The 22,152-nt window shown below is 43.7% G+C and overlaps 2 protein-coding genes across 3 annotated transcripts in view; both read right to left on the minus strand.

Annotated features, from left to right (window-relative positions):
- The window catches only part of EDEM1 (ER degradation enhancing alpha-mannosidase like protein 1), a 40,179-nt gene extending 37,665 nt beyond the window's left edge, over positions 1–2,514 (minus strand). For both annotated transcript variants that reach the window (XM_053599556.1, XM_053599555.1), the window contains exon 1: positions 1,771–2,514. In XM_053599556.1, coding sequence (XP_053455531.1) covers positions 1,771–2,288 — 518 coding nt within the window. In that variant the 5' untranslated portion in view covers positions 2,289–2,514. The remainder of the gene's footprint in view (positions 1–1,770) is intronic.
- Positions 2,515–15,769: 13,255 nt separating this feature from the next.
- Positions 15,770–22,152, minus strand: part of ARL8B (ADP ribosylation factor like GTPase 8B) — a 43,195-nt gene continuing 36,812 nt past the window's right edge. The window contains 3 exon segments of the mRNA XM_053598988.1: positions 15,770–18,001; positions 20,980–21,050; positions 21,887–21,954. Coding sequence (XP_053454963.1) covers positions 17,952–18,001; positions 20,980–21,050; positions 21,887–21,954 — 189 coding nt within the window. The 3' untranslated portion in view covers positions 15,770–17,951.

A 22,152-nucleotide genomic window follows, 5' to 3' on the forward strand; every position in this document is an offset into this window, starting at 1 on the left:
GTCCCCAAAATTTATCAAGGTTTATTCCTGCTCTAAAAAAAACTGAAATGGAAAGAAAGTACACTTACAGGTATAAAGTCCTCTCTAGGTAAGTGAGACAACTACATTTCCTACAATCTGGAAAGGCCCAATACTTCTTTTAAAATTTAATTTCTTTTCCTCAAAAACGCTGAGACAGAAAACACATTTTTTATATATATGTAAATATATATATTTATATAAATTTACAGGGCTTGGCACCTGTAGCTCAGCAGGTGCCAAGCTAAGCTTTATTTATTTATAAATTTACATATATAAATGCTTTCTGTCTCAGTGTTTTTGAGGGAAAAAAATTAAATTTTAAAAGAAGTATTGGGCCTTTTCAGATTGTAGGAAAGGTAGCTGTCTCACTATGTATATACATGTAAATTTATATATATAAATTTATATATATATGTGTGTGCGTGTGTGTGTATAAAGGCTGGTATGGTTAAGCAAGAAAAACTAGTAAGTTTCCAACAATTCTGTAAAGGCCCAATGCTTCAAAGGCCCTTAGTGAAGCAAGGACCTGGGATGTCCCCTCACTTCCCTAAAATCAAGCTCTCCAAGTGTGAAATTTAAGACATGAATTTGTAGATAACCAAACCATTGAAAAAATTCTTCAGGGCGGCAACTGTGATTCAAGGAGTAGGGCGCTGGTCCCATATGCCGGAGGTGGCAGGTTCAAACCTAGCCCCGACCAAAAAAAAAAAAGAAATTGCTTAAACCGAAAAAATTCTCCAAGCCCCTTTGGTGTATAAGCTTCCTTTTTAGAACCTAAGGATTGGACCGTGCCCCAAACGTCCAGGCACTCAAGAGTAGGACAAGACAAAACACTGAACAACCTACCACCCCCACTCCTACCTAAACGGAGGGAAAGAGCCAAAGGCCACCAATCTGGACTAGCAGGGTGGGTGGCAATGCACATTCCTTCCCACCAGGTAGGAGGTCCTTAGCTGGGTGTGCTGCCCTCTTGGACTTTGGAGTCAACAGGTGATCCTTGGAGCTCAGCCTTTGCAAACAGAGCTGTGGACTGTGAGGACTAGCTGACCTTCCCTGACAGCCTTGCCACCGAGAATGGAGGAATTGATGGGACAGACAGTACAGGTCAACGACGCGGACAGTCAATTCAGCACTCAAAGAATGTCAGTCGCCCCAGGTATCCAGACTCCAAATCTGGACAGACAGCTTCCCTCCGTCCCATCTAAACCATTCTTCACCCTAAGCAGCAGCCCTGGTGAACTGGAAAGGCTGTAACCCCGCTCTGCTCAAATTGACTGGGTGGCTTTGGAGAAGTCCTTGCTCAGGATCAACTCCAATTTTTATATAGAGAAAAGACCCGGGTGTGCTGATTTGCTGGCTGGGGAAATGGTCTGTTCTGAAGCTGCGTTTACACAGGAAACAGATTTCATTTAGATTTTATGTTCATCTGGAGAAGGGACTAGAGATGGGAGCCTAAAGCCAGCTGTTGGCACTGACACTGTCCCTTCCGGCCTCTGAGCCTCAGGTAAAAAAAGACTGAACACCTATTGTGAAGTTCAGAGATTCCCGGAGAATCGAGAAAAAGGACAGCCACCAGCCCACCCATACACCCTCAAGCCCAGAGGACCTCAAAGGGGGATCAGCCAAGGCACAACGCTGCCCCCAAGGACCCCAACGGCCCTGCCAGCCCTCGGGGCACCCGGAGGACAGACGGTAGCACCCGGGCCCGGAGGACGGAAGTTAGCGAGTGGGGCGGCGCGGGCTACTCACGGGTCCCCGCGGTCCGGTCCCCTGCCACGGCAGTGGATGGGGTTGAGCTCGTCCTGGGGAAAGGCGTGCGCCATGTAGTTGTCATAGCCAAAGACGAACATGCCCCGCGCCAGGTCGCGCATCTGGGCGCGCAGCTGCGGCGGGAAGGCCCGGCTGTAGCGCTTCTCGTACTCGTCCCGGCCGCGGCCCCGGCCGCCCAGCACGTAGCCCCAGTGGGCCGGGCCGCACACGCCCGGTCCCGGCCGCCGCGGAGCCCGGCGCTGTCCAGCCGCCGCCCCGCTCACCGGCGGCTGCAGCCACGACGGCCCCGACGGCCCACCGGGTGGCCCGCCCCGGCCCGCGGGCCCCGAGGCGGGCATAGCGGGGCCATCGGGGGCCCTCAGACGCTGGAAACCGAAGCTGAGAGGAAAGCGCTGGTAGAAGCCCATACTGGGCCCCAGCCCGAAGACGAACCACAATACTCCATGGAGGCCAAGCCGGAGGAGCACCAGCCCCAGGACGAGCGCTCGCCATTGCATGGTCGCACGGGCGCCGCGGGCATTATTTTAAAGCACTGGGGGCCTCCCCCGCCGACCACCGCACACCGCGCCCGGCCCGTAGAGCGGCTCACTTCCCCTTTAAGGAACTCCTCCGTGACGCACCAGGAACTGGCCCATTGTCCCCAACCCCCAGGTCCTCGGGCCTGGCCAGCCAGGCCCGGCATTCGCCCGCCCGGTCGCCCGGGATTGGCCTGGCCTCGCGGGGCGCGGCCGGGGACTCCCCCCAGCGCCATAGGCCGCCTGGGCGTCCGCCGCGCCTCGAGGCCCCGCCCCTCTCAGAGCCCCGCCCCCGGGCGGTCCGGAGTCAAGACGGGCTGGCGTGGCAAGAAGAGGCCGCTCCAGTTCTGGGCGAGGGAACTTGCAGCCAATGGGAGCGCGTCCCGGAGCGCTTGCCCGACGCGGGACTGAGACGTGGCCCAGCCCTGCCCAGCCAGGTCTCCGTGTTGAGTCAGAACTGGGACCTGAAAAAGCCACTCCAGTTCTAGGCTAGGAGGGAGTACAGTTAAAAGAGACATATTCGGAAAAGAGGAAGGAAAGGAACACTTCTGTCTAAAAAGTTACTTTTGCATATTGAGGGCAGGATTGTTTGTTTGTTTTTTTTTTGTAGAGACAGAGTCTCACTGTACCGCGGCTCACAGCAACCTCTCTTGGGCTTATGCGATTCTCTTGCCTCAGCCTCCCGAGCAGCTGGGCCTACAGGCGCCCGCCACAACCCCAGGCTATTTTTTGGTTGCAGTTCAGCCGGGGCTGGATTTGAACCCGCCACCCTCGGTACATGGGGCTGGCGCCCTACTCACTGAGCCACAAGCGCCACCCTTTTTAGAGCCTCAAGCTGTCGCCCTGGTAGAGTGCAATGGCATCACAGCTCACAGCAACCTCCAACTTCTGGACTCAAGCGATTCTTCTGCCTCCGCCTTCCAAGTAGCTGGGACTACAGGTGCCCACCAGAACGCCCTGCTTTTGTTGTTGTTGCAGCCATCATCGTTGTTTGGCGGGCCCAGGCTGGATTCGAACCCGCCAACTCAGGTGTATGTGGCTGGCGCCTTAGCCGCTTGAGCCACAGGCGCCAAGCCAAGCAGAATTTTCTTTTTTTTTTTTTTTTTTTTTTTTGTGGTTTTTGGCCGGGGCTGGGTTTGAACCCGCCACCTCCGGCATATGGGACCAGCGCCCTACTCCTTGAGCCACAGGCGCCGCCCCCGAGCAGAGTTTTTATTTTTATTTTTAAATAACTTTGAGTGTCTATAGTGGGTGTGGGATGCTACCTTTCAGCTCAAGGACTGCACAAAACGGAATTATGAATTATGCACTTTTTTATTAGAACCACTCCAACCAGTAAGAATCCCTCATGGTGCTTGCTAAACACATTTCACCAGCTCAGCTTTTGCAAACAGAGCTGGTGGACTGTGAGGACTAGCTGACCTTTCCTGACAGCCTTGCCACCAAGAGTGGAGGAATGGATGGGACAGACAGTACAGGTCAATGACGCTGACAGTCGATTCAGCACCCAAAGAAAGTCAGTCGCCCCAGGTATCCAGACTCCAAATTTGACCTCACAGCTTCCCTCTCTCTCATCTGTACCATTCTTCAGGGCGGTGCCTGTGGCTCAGTGAGTAGGGTGCTGGCCCTATATACCGAGGGTGGCGGGTTTGAACCCAACCCCGACCAAACTGCAACAAAAAAATAGCCGGGTGTTGTGTCGGGTGCCTGTAGTCCCAGCCACTCCCGAGGCTGAGGCAAGAGAATCGCCTAAGCCCAAGAGCTGGAGGTTGCTGTGAGCTATGATGCCACAGCACTCTACCAAGGGTAACAAAGTGAGACTCTGTCTCTAATTTAATTTTTAATTAAAAAATAAACCATTCTTCGCCCTAAGCAGCAGCCCTGGTGAACTGAAAAGGCTGTAACCCTGCTCTGCTCAAATTGACTGGGTGGCTTGAGGAAGTCCTTTTTCAGGATCAACTCCAGTTTTTATATAAAGACCCGGATGTGCGGATCTGAAGGGTGGGGGAAATGCTCTGTTCTGAAGCTACGTTTACACAGGAAACATTTCATTTAGATTTTATGTTCATCTGGAGAAGGGACTAGAGGTGGGAGCCTAAAGCCAGCTGTTGGCACTGACACTGTCCCTTCCTGCCTAGCGAACAACCCAATGGAGGGTCTTGAGAATGTCTGTATACAAGTGCTCTGGGGCAATTCTTAGGACCTAGCAGTTTCAGGAAACACTGAGTTACCTTATACTACCTTTTGTCAGAAATAGAATCTTTTTATTAAAAAGGAGGGGTTGGGGGCGGCGCCTGTGGCTCAAAGGAGTAGGGCACCAGCCCCATATGCCAGAGGTGGCAGGTTCAAACCCAGCCCCGGCCAAAAACTGAAAAAAAAAAAAAAAAAGGAGGGGTTGGCTCCCCGCCTGTGGCTCAAGCGGCTAAGGCGCCAGCCACGTACACCTGAGCTGGCAAGTTCAAATCCAGCCCGGGGCCAGCAAAACAACAATGGCAGCTGCAACCAAAATATAACTGGGCATTGTGGCAGGCGGTGTAGTCTCACCTACTTCGGAGGCAGAGGCAGGAGAATCGCTTGAGCCCAGGAGTTGGAGGTTGCTGTGAACTGTGATGCCACAGCACTCTACCCAGGTGACAGCTTGAGGCTCTGTCTCAAAAATAAATAAATAAAATAAAAAGGAGGGGTTTGGGATGGGACTCAAGGCTATCCAAAATTATTTTTACTAGCTCTATTGAACATGTCCTTGCCTGTCTCTCTTACTCCCAGTCTCCCTGTACATCTGTTGGCAGTGCCCGAACTTTTAAGGTGTGAGATCGTTTTCTGTTCAAATTATTACTGGACTAAGAGGGTCTGGTTGCCTGTCACTGTCAGCCAATATACAGAGAGGGGAATAGATCCACCAAACTTTGTCAGAGGCCGGGATTCTGGAGAACTGTGAGAGTTGCCTCTCCAAGACTGTTCTTCTATGTCCAAAATTACAGTTTTATACATAAACTGCAAGGCAAAGACCACACGAACCCCTATTCCAAATAGTAGTCAACATAATTCAGTGACTTATTACAACACCCCAATTCCAGAGTTAATCTCCTAAATTAATTCACCTAAACTACTCAAGATAGGCATACTTAGGGTGGGAGCTAAATTTACAAAACGGTAAGAGTGGGAGACAGGAGATGAAGGTGGGGCGGAACCTAAACTGCCCAGACCAGCAGTGTCACGTCTGCCCTAGCCTGCCTGACTCCATCTTATTCTCACTACCTGCGCTTTCAAAATCACTTTACCCTTCTGTATTTACTTCCTGTAATGAAGTTTGGAAATCTCAGTTCTGAAGGGCTAGGGCTTTCTTATAGTAAAGATTCTCCACTTACAGCAACACAAAGTTTAGGGTTTTGTTTTCTTTTGTTTGCTAGGGCTTTCTTATAGTAAAGATTCTCCACTTATTGCAACACAAAGTTTAGGGTTGTGTTTTCTTTTGTTTGCTGCATTTAGAATTGCCTGTAAGGGCGGGGTGAGGTGGCTCATGTCTGTAATCCCAGCATTCTGGGAAGCCACAGTGGGTGGATTGCCTGAGCTCACAGGTTGGAGTCCAGTCTGAGCCAGAGTGAGACCTCGTCTCTAAAAGCAGCTAGACGTGGGCGGCGCCTGTGGCTCAGTGAGTAGGGCGCCGGCCCCATATGCCGAGGGTGGCGGGTTCAAACCCAGCCCCGGCCAAACTGCAACAACAACAAAAAAATAGCCGGGGCTATGGCGGGCACCTGTAGTCCCAGCTACTTGGGAGGCTGAGGCAAGAGAATCGCTTAAGCCCAGGAGCTGGAGGTTGCTGTGAGCTGTGTGATGCCACAGCACTCTACCAAGGGCCATAAAGTGAGACTCTGTCTCTAAAAAAAAAAAAAAGCAGCTAGACGTTGTGGTGGGCGCCTGTAGTCCCAGCTACTTGGGAGGCTGAGGCAAGCGAATCACTTGAGCCCAAGAGTTTGAGGTTGCTGTAAGCCATGATGACGTCAGCACAATCAACCCAGGTCAACAGAGTGAGACTCTGTCTCAAAAAAAAAGGTAAGTTGTCATAGGGGACTCTGATCATATTTTCAGCGTTCAAACTTTTTGCAATACAGAAGAGGTATAATGGGGGTTAAGAAACACTTGATTGCAACACACAGTAGCTGGCACATAGTAGTAAGGTCCTTTTTGTTGGCTGAGCCTTGTTCCTCCTTAAAATTTTAAGATGTAGGCTGGACCGAACAGCAAAAATTGTACAAAAGATCTTAAGCCAGGGTCTTTGGTCTTCACAGATTCTGCTTTCTCCCTCTGTGGGAAGAGTGCCTAGGGACCCAGCTGGAAACCCAGCCTTTGACCCTGAACATTCAGATTCTGCGTTCCTGGAACTTGCAAACTTAATGAGTATTAAGTTTCACATTGTATGTTTCCTTCCTAATCTACTTTACTACAAATTTTAACTTGATCTCACCAATTATAGACCATATTGATGACCACTCCAGTTCTCATATTAGAGAAAAGTGCTAATAAGTCTCTTTTAATAAGCAGAGAACATCCAACTTCTGAAAGATGCTTTTCAAAGTAAAACTGACAACAGCTACCAGTTGTAGAGGTCTTACAGGGTATTTTTAAAATTTATTTTGGTGTGTGTGCACCCCTTCCCCCCCATCTTACAGCTTCTAAAACACTTTCACATGTGTGCTCAATTAATCTTCACAGAAAATACTGCAAGATTTATTCCACAAACCATAAAGGAAGAAATCAGGTTGGGGGCTCAAGGCTGAAAAGAGCTACCACACTTTAATGCAGGACAATTTACATGCAAATAACTGGGCCTCTTACTCTTCCCAAGCCACCCCACAGGGCAATAATTTTGAAGTTAAAGACTATCAAAGTACACTCTGGGAGGCTGAGGTGGGTGGATTGCTTGAGCTCATGGGTTCAATACCCACCTGAGCAAGAGTGAAACCCCGGGGCTTTGGGGTAGGCACCTGTAGATCCAGCTACTTGGAAGGCTGAGGCAAGACAATTGCTTGAGCCCAAGAGTTTGAGGTTGCTGTGAGTCATGACTCCATGGCACTTTACCAAGGACGACAATGTAAGATTCTGTATCAAAAATAAATAAATAACGACAGTCAAGGCACAGCCAATGAATTAGGAGCCAGGGTAAGAAATTGTTTCATTCTCTGAAGTGAAAGAACATGGGCCATTTGGTGACCAGTCCGAAAGATTAGACTAGGGCTTCCCTCAAGGTAAATATAGCCAATAAGATAAGAAGAACGGTCCAGGCTCCAGCAGCGTGAGTCCTGCCTATAATTCCAGCACGTTGGGAGGCCCAGGAGGGAGGATATAGTAAGACAGGAGATCAAGACCTGCCCAAGCAAGAGCAAGACCCCCACCTCTACAAAAAATAGAAAAATTAGCTGGGTGTGTTGGTACACGCCTATAGTCCCAGTCACTCAGGAGGCTGAGACAGGATTGTCGGAGCCCAGGAGGAGTTGGAGCTATGATGCCACCACTGCACTCTAGCTGGGTGACAGACCAAGACCCTGTCACAAGAAAAAAAAAAAAAAAACTTGGAAGAAAGTAAATATTATCTTTTTTTTTTTTGAAACATAATCTCACTATGTTGCCCTTGGTAGAGTGCTGTGGTGTCACAACTTACAGCAACCTCAAACTCTTGGGCTCAAGCAATTCTCCTGCCTCAGTCTCCCAAGTAGTTAGGACTACAGGCACCCACCACAATGCCGAGCTATTTTTGTTGTTGTTGTTGCAGTTGTTTAGCTGGCCCGGGGTCAGGTTCGAACCCACTACCTTTGGTGTATGTGGCTGGTGCCCTAACCACTGTGTACGGGCACCAAGCCAATAAATATTATCTTAAAAAAAAGAAAATGAGGGTGGCGCCTGTGGCTCAGTTGGTAGGGCGCCGGCCCCATATACCGAGTGTGGCGGGTTCAAACCCAGCCCCGGCCAAACTGCAACCAAAAAATAGCCGGGCGTTGTGGCAGGTGCCTGTAGTCCCAGCTACTCGGGAGGCTGAGGCAAGAGAATCGCTTAAGCCCAGGAGTTGGAGGTTGCTGTGAGCTGTGTGAGGCCACGGCACTCTACCAAGGGCCATAAAGTGAGACTCTGTCTCTACAAAAAAAAAGAAAATGATGGGTGGCGCATGTGGCTCAAGGAGTAGGGCACCGACCCCATATACCGGAGGTGGTGGGTTCAAACCTGGCCCCGAGCCAAAAAAACTGCAAAAAAAAAAAAAAAAAAAGAAAGAAAATGATTGGGCCAACACTCAAATATAATCAAAAAACCCTAAGGTTAAAAAACAAAAAGACTGGCTCAGTGCCTGTGGCTCAAGTGGCTAAGGCGCCAGCCACGTACACCTGAGCCGGCAGGTTCGAATCCAGCCCTGGCCCATCAAACAATGACGGCTGCAACCAAAAAATAGTTGGGCATTGTAGAGAGCACCTGTAGTCCCAGCTACTTGGGAGGCAGAGGCAGGAGAATTGCTTGAGCCCAGGAGTTGGAGGTTGCTGTGATCTGTGATGCCACAGCACTCTACCCAAAGAGACAGCTTGAGGCTCTGTCTCAAGAAATAAAAAAAAGGGCGGCGCCTGTGGCTCAAGGAGTAGGGCGCCGGTCCCATATGCTGGAGGTGGTGGGTTCAAACCCAGCCCCGGCCAAAAAAAAAAAAAAAAAAAGGCTGGGCACAGGGACTCATGCCTGTAATTCTAGCACTCTGGGAGGCCAGGGTGGGTGGACTGCTTGAGCTCAGGCATTTGAGACCAGCCTGAGCAAAAGCAAGACCCTTACTACTAAAAACAGAAAAACTAGGTGGGCATTGGGGCTGGCACCTAACGTTCCAGCTACATGGGAGGCTGTGGCAAGAGGATCACTTGAGCCCAAGAATTGGAGGCTGCTGTGAGCTTTGACACCAGGGCAGTCTACCTAGGGTGATAATGAGTCTTTGTCTCAAAATAAAGAAAGAAACCCTAAGCTTAAAAAATCAATTATCTTAAGGAGCAGGTGGATTTGTGATAGATTTTTCTGTAATCTCAAAAGAGCATCAGGGACTAATAAAAAAGAAAAAGGAGACACTCCCATAGTAAAAATGGCTTTACTATGGGGAGTGACAAATAAAAATTAAGAACTCAGATTCAGGACTCAACTTGTTAAGTGTTCAAATCATAGGTCCGCCCAATGAGTGATTGTGGGAAGTTACTTTTCTGGACTTCTTTCTTCACACACAAAATCGGGGAGTGCTAATGTTGCAGGAAGATGAGGCCCAGTGGAGAGAAAGAGCACCCAAACACCAGGTTTATAAGAGGAAGGGCTTTACTTCAGCCGGCGGACTAAACAGCACAGAAGAATTCAAAATGGCCACGCTCCCCAACTGGCTTGGTCTTTCCCTTTTTGTCTCCAGTCAAAAAGTTCCAGCTCACAGGTTACCTTTCTCATCAGTCAGATTGAATCAAGCAGGAGAAGCTGTTCCAGCCCCCACACAACTACAGGATTTCACAGAAGTGGAAATTTCCAGGTCACAGGAAGTTAAGTCTACAAATTCCTAAGAGCTGAGTCACCATGGAGAGGCCCCTACAAGAGTCCTTGGGGTCTCCTTAAGAAGACATCTGTTCCCTAGAACTCACCCGTCCCACATATACACTCTCAATAAGAATAGTACTTACCACTATATAAATATACCTTTATTTACAAAATACTCATTACAAAATTTTACTATTTACAAAACATTTCTCTAGTGTTGATACATACATATAAAAATATTAAAAATATAAAATATGGCCAAGTGTTGTGGCTCATGCCTGTAATCCTAGCACTCTGGGAGGCTGAGGCAAGAGAATCGCTTAAGCCCAAGAGTATGAGGTTGCTGTGAGCTATGACGCCAAGGCACTCTACCGAGGGTGACATAGTGAGACTTTGTCTCAAGAAAAAGGGTTTTTTTGTTTTCGTTTTGAAAATATTTTTTAAAATTAAATCATAGCTGTGTACATTAATGCAATCATGGGGTACAATGTGCTGGTTTTATATACAATTTGAAATCTTTTCATCAAACAGGTTAACATAGCCTTCACGGCATTTTCTTAGTTATTGTGTTAAGACATTTGTATTCTACATTTAGTAAATTTCACATGTACCCTTGTAAGATGAACTGTAGGTGTGGTCCCACCAATCACCCTCCCTCCACCCATCCTCCCCTCACCTCTCCTCTCCTTTTCCCCTTTCCCCATATTCTTGGGCTATAATTAGATTATAGCTTTCATATGAAAGCTATAATTTGGTTTCATAGTAGGGCTGAGTACATTGGATACTTTTTCTTCCATTCTTGAGACACTTTGCTAGGAATACGTTCCAGCTCTTGGGCGGCGCCTGTGGCTCAGTGAGTAGGGCGCCAGACCCATATGCCGGAGGTGGCGGGTTCAAACCCAGCCCCGGCCAAAAAAAAAAAAAAAAAAAAAAAAAAGAATATGTTCCAGCTCCATCCATGTAAACATGAAAGAGGCAAAGTCTCCATCTTTTTTAAGGCAGCGTAATATTCCACGGTGTACATATACCACAATTAATTAATTCATTCATGGGTCGATGGGCACTTGGGCTTCTTCCGTGACTTAGCAATTATGAATTGGGCTGCAATAAACATTCTGGTACAAGTATCTTCATTATGAAGTAATTTTTGATCTTCTGGATATATACCTAGTAGAGGAATTGTAGGATCAAATGGCAGTTCTATTTATAGATCTCTAAGTGTTCTCCAAACATCTTTCCAAAAGGAACATATTGGTTTGCATTCCCACCAGCAGTGTAGAAATGTTCCCTTTTCTCCACATCCACAACATTTTGGGATTTTGTGATGTGAGCTAATCTTACTAGAGTTAGATAGTATCTCAAAGTAGTTTTGATTTGCATTTCTCTGATGATTGAGGATGATGAGCATTTTTCATATGTCTGTAGAGCGTGTGCCTGTCTTCTTCAGAGAAGTTTCTCTTCAAGTCCATTGCCAACCCTGAGATGGGATCACTTGTTCTTTTCTTTTTTTTTTTTCTTTGCAGTTTCTTGGCCAGGGCTGGGTTTGAACCCACCATCTCCGGTATATGGGGCTGGTGCCCTACTCCTCATGCCACAGGCGCCACCCCACTTGTTCTTTTCTTGCTAATACGTCTGATGTTTTTGTTTTTTTGAGACGGTCTCACCCTCAGTAGAGTACTATGGCATCACAGCTCACAGCAACCTCAACACTTAGACTAAAGTGATGCTCTTGCCTCAGCCTCCCAAGTAGCTGGGACTATGCCACAACACCCAGCTGTTTAGAGACATCCAGGATCACTGTTACTCAGGGTGGTCTTGAACTCCTGAGCTCAAGGAATTCACCCACCTCGGCCTCCCAGAATGCTGAGATTACAGGCATGAGCCATCTCACCTGGCCCAAGGGCTAGTTCTTTTATAGCAATTTGAGTTTTTTCCTTATAGAACAAAACAAAAAGAAAAAAAAAAGTTATCAGGGCGGCATCTGTGGCTCAGTGAGTAGGGCGCCAGCCCCATATGCCGAGGGTGGCGGGTTCAAACCCAGCCCCGGCCAAACTGCAACAAAAAAATAGCCGGGCGTTGTGGCGGGCGCCTGTAGTCCCACCTGCTTGGGAGGCTGAGGCAAGAGAATCACATAAGCCCAAGAGCTGGACGTTGCTGTAAGCCGTGTGACGCCACAGGACTCTACCCGAGGGCAGTAAAGTGAGACTGTCTCTACAAAAAAAAAAAAAAAAAAGTTATCAAATTCATGTATTGGATAACAATAGAAAATAAAAAAAGGCCCTTAGGCCATAGAAACAAGACAACATGTTATGTGATACAGATTATATGACACCAAGGGTAGGCCAAAGTTGCAGATGACATAAGAACTGGTTGGGCAGATGCTATAATTAATCAGCAATTGATTGTTTTATTCCTCAAATTCAAAAGAGAACACAAACTTTGGTTGGTTTCCTCCCACCCCTTTACTTTGAAAGGAACTATTTCCTAACTGTTCTAGGTTCTCAAAGCTCTAAATATCAACACAGCAGTTATAAAGTGTTAAGACTTTAGCTCCGAAACCATTTACCTCTAAATTGGTAGTAGGTATATATTTTCTCGTAGTGTATAGCGTGTAAACATTTTTCTAGCAGTCTAGGGAAAATGCTTTAAAATGTATAAATGTCTTTCAAAATATAAGCCTGTGTGTTTAATAGCAGTTCCTTCAAACAAAAGTTACTATATCATTTATAAAACGTCTGCAATCTCTACTCCTTAAGTATGTTAACATTTAAAGTTGTAAGGTATAAATATTGGCCTACTGGCCGGGTACGCTTGTAATTCTAGGACTCTAGAGGAGGAAGGATCCCCTGAGCTCAGGCACTGCAGACCAGCCTGAGCAAGATAGACTCTATCTTGGGCGGCACCTGTGGCTCAATGGGTAGGGCGCCAGCCCCATATACCGAGGGTGGTGGGTTCGAACCCAGCCCCGGCCAAACTGCAACAAAAAATAGCTGGGTGTTGTGGCAGGCACTGAAGTCCCAGCTACTCTGGAGGCTGAGTCAAGATAATTGGAGGTTGCTGTGAGCTGTGACACCACAGCACTCTACTGAGGGCAATAAAGTGAGACTCTGTCTCTAAAAAAAAAAAAAAGATAGAAACTATCTTTACCAAAAAGAAGAAGAAGAAAAAAAAAAAAAAAAGCAGGGTAAGGTGGCACACAAGTAGTCCCAGCTACTTCAGGAGGTTGAAGCAGGAGGACCACTTGAGCCCAGCAGTTTGAGGTTGCTGTGAGCTATGATGATGCCAGTACACTATAGCTGGCGCAACAGAGCCAGAGTCTGTTTCTTGATTTTGTTTTTTTGTTGTTGTTTTGTTTTTAAAGTATTTCTGTATTTTGGGATTACCTTCAAGAGAAAGAAACATGCAACATTAACATTCATTAGGAGTAGGAAAAGTGAGCAGTTTAAAATCTCTCCTCTGATCTGTTTCACCACCAATCAAATCTCTAGACTGCTAGAATCAGCCTATTAGTGGGAGAAATTATTTTAGAAATCCTCTCCTTTTCATTTTACAGATGGGAAAACTCAAGAGCCACAAGGGGCTCAGCAACTCACCAGACACACAATCAGTTAATGGCAGAGAAAAGAACCCCTTCCCCCCACGTGCCAGCACTCTTCACTTGGTGAAACCAAGTTCCATTAGCATTTTAAGCTGGCAATTCTTTTCCTATGTTCTTTCCTTTTATGAAAGCAAGGCCTGTGAACGTCAATGAAATGAGGCCAAGGTATCTTTTTCCCCTACTGATTCCTGTTGGAAAATCTGCATTACCTAATCCCAACTGCCTCAGGATTTTAAAACAGAATTATCTTACTGAACAGGCTTGCTGATGAAATGGAATAATGACTGAGTACTGCTGTTGCTGCTACTGCTTAGAAACTTGCCACCGCAGTTCATCTAGCATCTTAATGACCTGCTTCGCTTTTCTCGAGAACCCTCAAAGGCAGCAATGACAGGAGTGCTCATTTTTATTAATAGCTGAATTTGAAACAGAAATTACGTAGAGGATATTTACCAACCAACGGGAAACACCTGCCTACAAGTGAACTGCTCACTTGTCAAGCAGCAAATTTAAGGGAAGTTGGCAAAGCTCTGTGTCTTCCTTTTCAAGTATCTTCCCTGGTATACACATTGATGAGGGCAGGGCCTCTTACAAGTATGTAACAAAATGAAAAAATGCAAAACATCAAATATACAGGTTTCCCTGTGATAGCACATTTTTAGAGTAAAGCATTTAATAAACCGGATATTACAGCATGGTGCCTGCCACATTACATTTAAGCTTCCACTCCAGTCCTCAACCTGCCAGACCCTTTGCATTTCAGTGTAACTCAATCCTATGTGAAAATAACAGGCAAGGCGATTAGTTCCTTGGTCAAAAAAATGTACACTGTAAGTAGACATGGTTCAGTACACCCAATTTACTTGACAGAATAAAAGGGACCAATTTTAGAAGCCTCAAGTTTCGAAAGCAGGTACCAACTTAGAATTAAGGTATATGTCTGTATAACCTCAAGATCCCCCCCGCCCCACCCTCTGGTAGAGTGGTAAGGACCAAAACTATAGCTTGACTAAATGGCTCCAAGGAGGATTAGTTTGCTGGGTGCGGTGGCTCATGGCTGTAATCCCAGAACATGGGAGGCAGAGGCGGGCAGATTGCCTGAGCAAGAGCAAGACCCCATCTCTAAAAAAAAAAAAAAAAAAAAAATACAAACTAGGCATTGTGGCAGGCACCTATAGTCCTAGCTACAGCTGGGAGACTGAGGTAAGAGAATCGGTTGAACCCAGGAGTTTGAGGTTGCTGTGAGCTAAGACGCCACAGCACTCTATCGAAGGTGATAAAGAAAAAAAAAGGTTCCAATAATTGGGTAAAACAGTTGAAACATGATAACAGAAATACTAAATCATACATCCAATTAGCCAATAAAGGTTGGCTGTGTAAAATGATAGTATGGATACAGAGAAAAAGCCAGTTGAACTTTTCCAAATAAAATTTTTTTTTTTTTTTAGTAGAGACAGAGTTTCACTTCATGGCCCTCGGTAGAGTGCCATGGTATCATACAGCTCACAGCAACCTCCAACTCCTGGGCTTAAGCGATTCTCTTGCCTGGGACTACAGGCGCCTGCCACAACACCCAGCTATTTTTTGGTTGCAATTCAGCAGGGGCCGGGTTTGAACCCGCCACCCTCGGTATATGGGGCCAGTGCCTTACCGACTGAGCCACAGATGCCGCCCCTCCAAATAAAAATTTATAAAATCTTTTCTCCAATAGCTTTGATGAGATATGTAGTACCGAAGATACCATACTAACAAAATGGGCCAAAAGTTTTCCTCTAAAATTGTGGCTTTGTGGGAAAGCCAACATGTTTGGTATGTAAAATATTTTCTTTTTTTTTTTTGTTTGAGACAGAGCCTCAAGCTATTGCCCTGGGTAGAGTGCCGGCATCACAGGTCACAGAAACCTCCAACTCCTGGACTTAAGCTTTTTTCTATTGCCTCAGCCTCCCAAGTAGCTGGGACTACAGGTGTCTGCTACAATCCCAGCTTTTTTTTTTTGGTTGTAGTTGTCATTGTTATTTGGCAGGCCCGGGCTAGATTCAAACCTACCAGCTCTGGTGTGTGTGGCTGGTGCCTGAGCCGCTCAAGCTACAGGCGCTGAGCCAGTATTTAAAATATTTTCATTCTGAACTAAAATCAGTAAGTAGGGATGTCTTGCAATTTCAGTTAATTAGTGAGATCCGGCCTTGGCCTTTTTAAAAACTTGATTGCAAACTCTTGCCACTTAAAGTTCTAAACTTGGTGTATCATGACAGTTTCATCTACTCCTTCCCTTCCAAACAAACAAACAAAAAAAAAACAAAAAAACAAAAAACACCACAATATCAATCCTGTGGATAATTTAAAAGTTTATTTCTATTTTAACTAGCCCACAGACCCAATTCTTTGAGGGCTGAGCTGATTTCTTGCTAACACATGGTCTATGGACCTTCCTCATGGTAACTTTCTAAGCCCTTCCAAAAGTCTGTACATTCCATCATGATGCACATTTTAAGTTAAAATTGCCAATGCAACTCTCAAAATGCAAGTTTATTGAATAAAGCTGAGAAGAGCAGTAAACAGACAAAAAATGCATCCACCTAAATAAAAAATTCACGTATTTACAAAGTTCAGTAACTGTTAAGTTTTCACATGCAGAGGTTAATGCACAGAAAAATGTTGGTAGTAGCGTTTGGATGTCTTGAAATGCTGAAAGCAATGGATAGACACACAAACACATTAGGTAAGGTTTAGCTATAGGTCAATTAACAAACCTATGCAGTCCCCACATAGTCACACATTCTAGTTCCGACTTCTTTCAGGCACAAGCAAGTTGCCACCTTCTTTGTAATGGTTCACAGTGACCATTAATGATGTTGAACAATAGTAGCAAGTTTAAATATCCCTTCATTTACAGAACCATCCATCCCATCAGGGAAGTATGCAACATGCTTCAAAGAATAAGAAGAGAACTTTAAAAGCCCAGATTCTACTCATAAAAATATGAATGGAGAAAAACAAGTAGTGTCTGTGCAACACAGTGCAGTATTTGAATATTTTTAAGGCCATGGCTGTCTATAAATTAAAACTGATATTCATTAAAAGTACTGTTGACTACACTCTGAGTGCTCAATATGTTTGGAAATGCACTGTCTACATAAGTGCTGCTTAACAAAAGAAACGAAATCACACACAGTGTGAGGCAACACATAAGCAGGTATACCAGAGAATTTTATCTACTACAGCAGTCTATATGAATAATAATTTTACAAGTGAACCAGTATTAATATGTCCCTTTATGTATATGGAGATCACTAACCTACAAAACATGTTCATCTTAAGTTTTTAGACGTCTCTGTATCACAGAAGCAAACAAACAGCATCAGTTCCTCAGTTCTCTGTGTGACTGATTATTAAACAACCTGTAGACATTACGCATAATTACATTAGCTAAAGCAGGCAGGTCTAGAGTTGTCACCATAATCAAGATATCTAATGGCACCAGTCAAAAGAGTGCCAAATCTTACATCAATAAGAGAAAAATAAGAACTTTTATTTGTTTATAAGTATCTTTTGTGATGAAAGTCAACTTTATGACTGGATATAAAAAGTCAAGAGTTAGAGTGCCATGCAGCAGCACTGATTTAATGACTGGAGACAGAAAGAACAAACAGGTGTTTGAACAAAGTCTGACATTCTTAACAGGTTTTATTATATTGGCTGGAATGCTCTTAAATTCATGAAAGCTTTTGAGAAAATCTTCAATTCCAAACCCCTTAAAAAAGTATGTTAAACTAGGAGGAAAAAAAAAAAAGAAGTAATGATCTGGCCAGATACAAAACAGCATGCTTTAGTTCCTCCCATATCTCCCACTGCTATCTGGTGATAAAGAATTCTCAGAAAACAGAATGTTTTAAAAATTCATCAGGTAGAATCTCACCAGGGTAAAGAACCAACATTGATCTGGTGCCTCTGCTCATTCTTTGCAGACCATTAATGAATTCCTAAGGTGTAATTATACATTTCACATGCATTTGTGAGATAATATAAACACACTGTTTATATCCCACATGAGTCAGGCTTAAAGGTTTCTAAATACTGTGTGTGGCACTAGAAACTTCATGCTGTATCAAGTCAGGATCAGTATTAGGCTACTGAACTCCATAATGAAATATTATAGACATTTACTGAAAACCAATACAAAAATCTGGCCCAGAAAGACCAGAACAGAAATATGTAATTTTATTGATTTAAGATGGTCAAAAGTGTGTTTTGTTTTTGTAAAAAAGCTCTACACACTGTTTAAGACAAATATGTATAAGAAGCCTTTTTATGTGTGCTGGCTTTTTCATGACAACTCTAGCTGATTTATGAAGGATTAGGGATACACATCTTCAGCAGTGCGCATGAGAAATAAACTCTGAAAAAAGGCAATTTCTTGGGTTTAGGAAGGACCGTAATCCGGGAAGTACTTCAGAAGAATGGACAATAATTCTAGGATTATAGCCAAGAAGGACTGGAAGACTTCAGGAGATGCTTCAGCTTCTTCTAGATTTTGAATGTTGAATAAGCCACTGAAGTGTGATATCTAAAGATGGGGAGGGAGAGTAAAATGTGTTAAGATACTGAAGTTAAAAAACATCAAAACAGATAATACGTAAAATGCAGCTAATTCATAGGGCATATGCTAGGTCTGCCCCTTTCTGCTTTTCTGCACCTATTAACTATAGTACTCTTGCCTAAACTTAAAGAGGATAGTATGAGGACCTAACAGGGGCTAAAGAGGCTTCTGATTTGACTGGTCGCAGTGGTTCATGCCTATAATCCTAGCACTCTGGGAGGCAGAAGCGGGTGGATTACTTGAGGTCACAAGTTTGAAACCAGCCTGAGCAAAAGCAAGACCCTGTCTCTCAAAAAAAATAAAAAATAAAATAAATAATAATAGAAAAACTGAAGCGAGAGGATTGCTTGAGCCCAAGAGTAGGAGGTTGCTGTGAGCTATAATGCCATAGCACTCTAACCAGGGCAACAGTTTGAGACTCTGTCTAAAAAAAAAAAAAAGGTTACGAAAGCTGAAATCTTGGCTGTTAATTATATTTCTATTTCTTGCTCCAAATAATCAGGCTGATTTACAAAGAATTTGTTTTAATCTTGTCAGAGTGGATTAGTTTCCTTGGGCCTGATAACACTTTTAAGTGAACCAGTTCTAAAATTACCAACCTGGTGACTATAGCTATGTAGCAAACTATGATTATCAGCTTCTAACAGCAAAATAAATTCTCACCAGCTTTACTTCATTTCTTGCATAAATGAACTCAAGAGATTTTTTTTCCAGCAAAGTACCCAGCTCGTTTGTGACACTAGTAAAATAAAAGATTTTTTTTCTTTCCTTCTAAAGCTTTTTTTCTATTTCAAGAAATTGAGCTATAGAAAATACAAAGGAATAATAGATTTACAAAATAGCATAATACCTTGCTACTACTGACTTTTTATCCTGAATAATTCTGTGCTTTGGAGACTATAGGATGTTCAGCAACATCTCTGGTCTCTATCCACTCCCCACTAAATGCTAACATCACCCTCATAGTTATGACAACCCAAAAATGTCTCCAGACATAGCCAAATGTTCCCTTGGGGGAAAATATCCCACTGAGAACCACTTGAGTAGAGGTAAATGCTCTCCAGTATCTGAGTCACAGCACCAAAAAAAAAGTAAATGCTCTCCCAGAGGCATTTAACAAGTACCCTCCCCAACAATGCAGAAAAAAATTTCTAAATAAAGTCTAAGCTGCCATAAGTGCTTGAAGAAACTATTCTCAAACAACATAAATGCTCTCAATATAACAAGTCACTTATTCGGTTTAATAGAGGAAAATTTATGTCCATCAGCAGAGTTACAAGAACTCACAGTGCTTTGGATGATTTTTTTTTTTTTTTTGAGACAGTCTCACTATGTCACCCTCAATAGAGTGCTGTGTCATCAAAGCTCACAGCAACCTCAAATTCTTGGGCTTGAGCGATTCTCTTGCCTTAGCTTCCCGAGTAGCTGGGACTATAGGTGCCTGCCATAATGCCCAGCTATTTTTAGAGATGAGGTCTCATTATGGCTGAGGCTGGTTTCGAACCTGTAAGCTCAGGCAATCCACCCACCTTGGCCTCCCAGAGTGCTGGGATTACAGGCGTGAGCCACTGCGCCCGGCCTTGCTTTGGATGATTTTTAAAGGAAACCAGAATGAGCCAAAATAATTGTCAATACTTTAGAGCTCATAAGAATACTTTGGGGGTTAAATGGAAGAGAAAGACTAGAATTAACTTTGAAAAAAGTCTAATGAGTCAATACATATTAAATAAAGACTAAAAGAAAACAAATCAGAAAAACTTTGTAAATATGCTATTTTGATACTATTACATTTTATTTCCATGTACGTTTGCTTATTAAGTAATCCGTCATCAAATTAGTTAAGAGACTAAAGTTGAGTCAAACATACTTATTTTTTAGGAACACCATGCGGGATTATCTAGTGTACCCCTAAAAATTCATGTCCATCCAGAACCTCAGAATGTGACTTTATTTGGAAATAGGATCTCTGCAAAAGTTATTATTTAAGATGTGATCATACTGGATTGGGATATGACTTGTGTCTTTCTACAAAGGATAGTCCATTCATACGGAGACATGCAGGGGTAGAAAGGAGGTATGAGGTGTGAATGTGAGGCAGAGACTAGAGTGGTATATCTATAAACCAAGTAAAGCACCTGGCAACTACCACAGGCCAGAAAGAAACAAGAAAGGAACTTCTCCTAGAGTCTTCAGAGAGAGAATGACCCTGACACCCTCATATGAGACTTCTAGCCTCCTGAATTTAAGATTAAGTTTCTGCTGTTTTAACCAGCTAGTTTATGGGGCTTTGTTGTGGCAGTTCCAAGAAATTAATATAGAAGTTAAGTAGATAAAGGGTATTTTTGGCTTATACTTCCAAAAAAGTACTAACATATTACAGTAATATACTAGTTTGATAAATGAAAATTTTTTATAGTGACTATAGACCAATTTTTATTAAGTGTTATTTTAAAAATATCATTTTGTTATAGAAAACAGTTGGATACTAGCTCTGCAAAAAATTAATACAATAAATTCTTATCACATAATGCTAAACTTCATGGCTTTATTACATCTACTTCTTCAAATAGCACACAGAAGTTTCAGGATATTATATAGTAAGCTTTCACTTAGTATCTTTGATATGTCCTTGGAAACTAGACTTAAGTAAAATGATATATAACAAAACAAATATTTTTCCTCATCAATGTCACAATGAAACATTAAATAAAACAATGTCCTTCAAGAATTTGCTGTGTTCCATTTCCGCTTAAAGTTGTGTTAAGTGAGGACGTACTGTATTTGTTGTCAAAAGATATGTTTTATCTATTTTCCCCCTCAGGCAAAAGCATCAGTACTCTATAAAGAAAGTCATTTAACCAGAAATGGGGATAAATAACAGAAGGAGCATTAGACATTCCTGCCAATGACATCCATGTCTTTTGAAATTACCAGTCATTTCTTACCTATATTATCCTTTTCTTTGCAAGAAATTGAATAGCAGCAAATTTCCCTGTCCTGAATAGCAGACAGATTCCTATAAGAAGAATTACAAGAATAAGTGTGTGCTTAGAACAGTTGTCTAACTTATAATTCATTGTTCAATTTTACTTGTTATGACTATACTAAAGAAGTTATTTTGCTACTAAAATTTTAGAGATTTCTCTGGCAGGCCACATTTATCTACCAAAAACATGGTTATAATTATTACTGAAGAACGTAATAAGTGGGCAAAATAGTGTAATTTAGAACCAAATTTTTTTTTTTTTTTTGAGACAAGAGTCTCACTATGTTGCCCTCGGTAGAGTGCCATGGTGTCATAGCTCACAGCAACCTCCAACTCTTGGGCTTAAGCGATTGATTCTCTTGCCTCAGCCTCCCAAGTAGCTGGGACTACAGGTGCCTGCCACAACACTCAGCTATTTTTTTTTTCCGTTGTGGTTGTCATTGTTTGGCAGGCCCAGGCTGGGTTCGAATCTGCCAGTCTTGGTGCATATGGCCAGTGCCATAACCACTGTACTACGGATGCCAAGTCTAGAACCAAATTTTTTAAATAGCACCATGCATTCTTTTTTTTTTTTTTTTTTTTTTTGTAGAGACAGAGTCTCACCTTATCGCCCTTGGTAGAGTGCCGTGGCGTCACACAGCTCACAGCAACCTCCAAATCCTTGGGCTTAGGTGATTCTCTTGACTCAACCTCCCAAGTAGCTGGACTACAGGCGCCCGCCACAACGCCCAGGTATTTTTTTTTTGTTGTTGTTGTTGCAGTTTGGCCTGGGCTGAGTTTGAACCCGCCACCCTCGGCATATGGGGCCGGCACCCTACCCACTGAGCCACAGGCGCCGCCCAGCACCATGCATTCTTAAGACGTACATTTTTTCAATTAGCTGTTTCTCATCCAAGGCATTAGGAAGATCTCTCTTGTTTCCAAGTACTAGCACCTTTAAAAAGAAAAGATATTTATTTCAGATTTTCAGATCAGGAATACTCAACATACAAATCATTACCAAAATGTGAATATGATCTTAATACCAAAGGTGGGGTATCTCTTTTTATCTGTCAGCCATTAATCATGTGAACATGTAAATTAGTTTAAAAATTCAGGATCCATCCTATAGAATATAATATACAAATACAGG

The sequence above is a fragment of the Nycticebus coucang genome, chromosome 8 (assembly GCF_027406575.1).
Source record: "Nycticebus coucang isolate mNycCou1 chromosome 8, mNycCou1.pri, whole genome shotgun sequence".
Classification (NCBI taxonomy): Eukaryota; Metazoa; Chordata; class Mammalia; order Primates; family Lorisidae; genus Nycticebus; species Nycticebus coucang.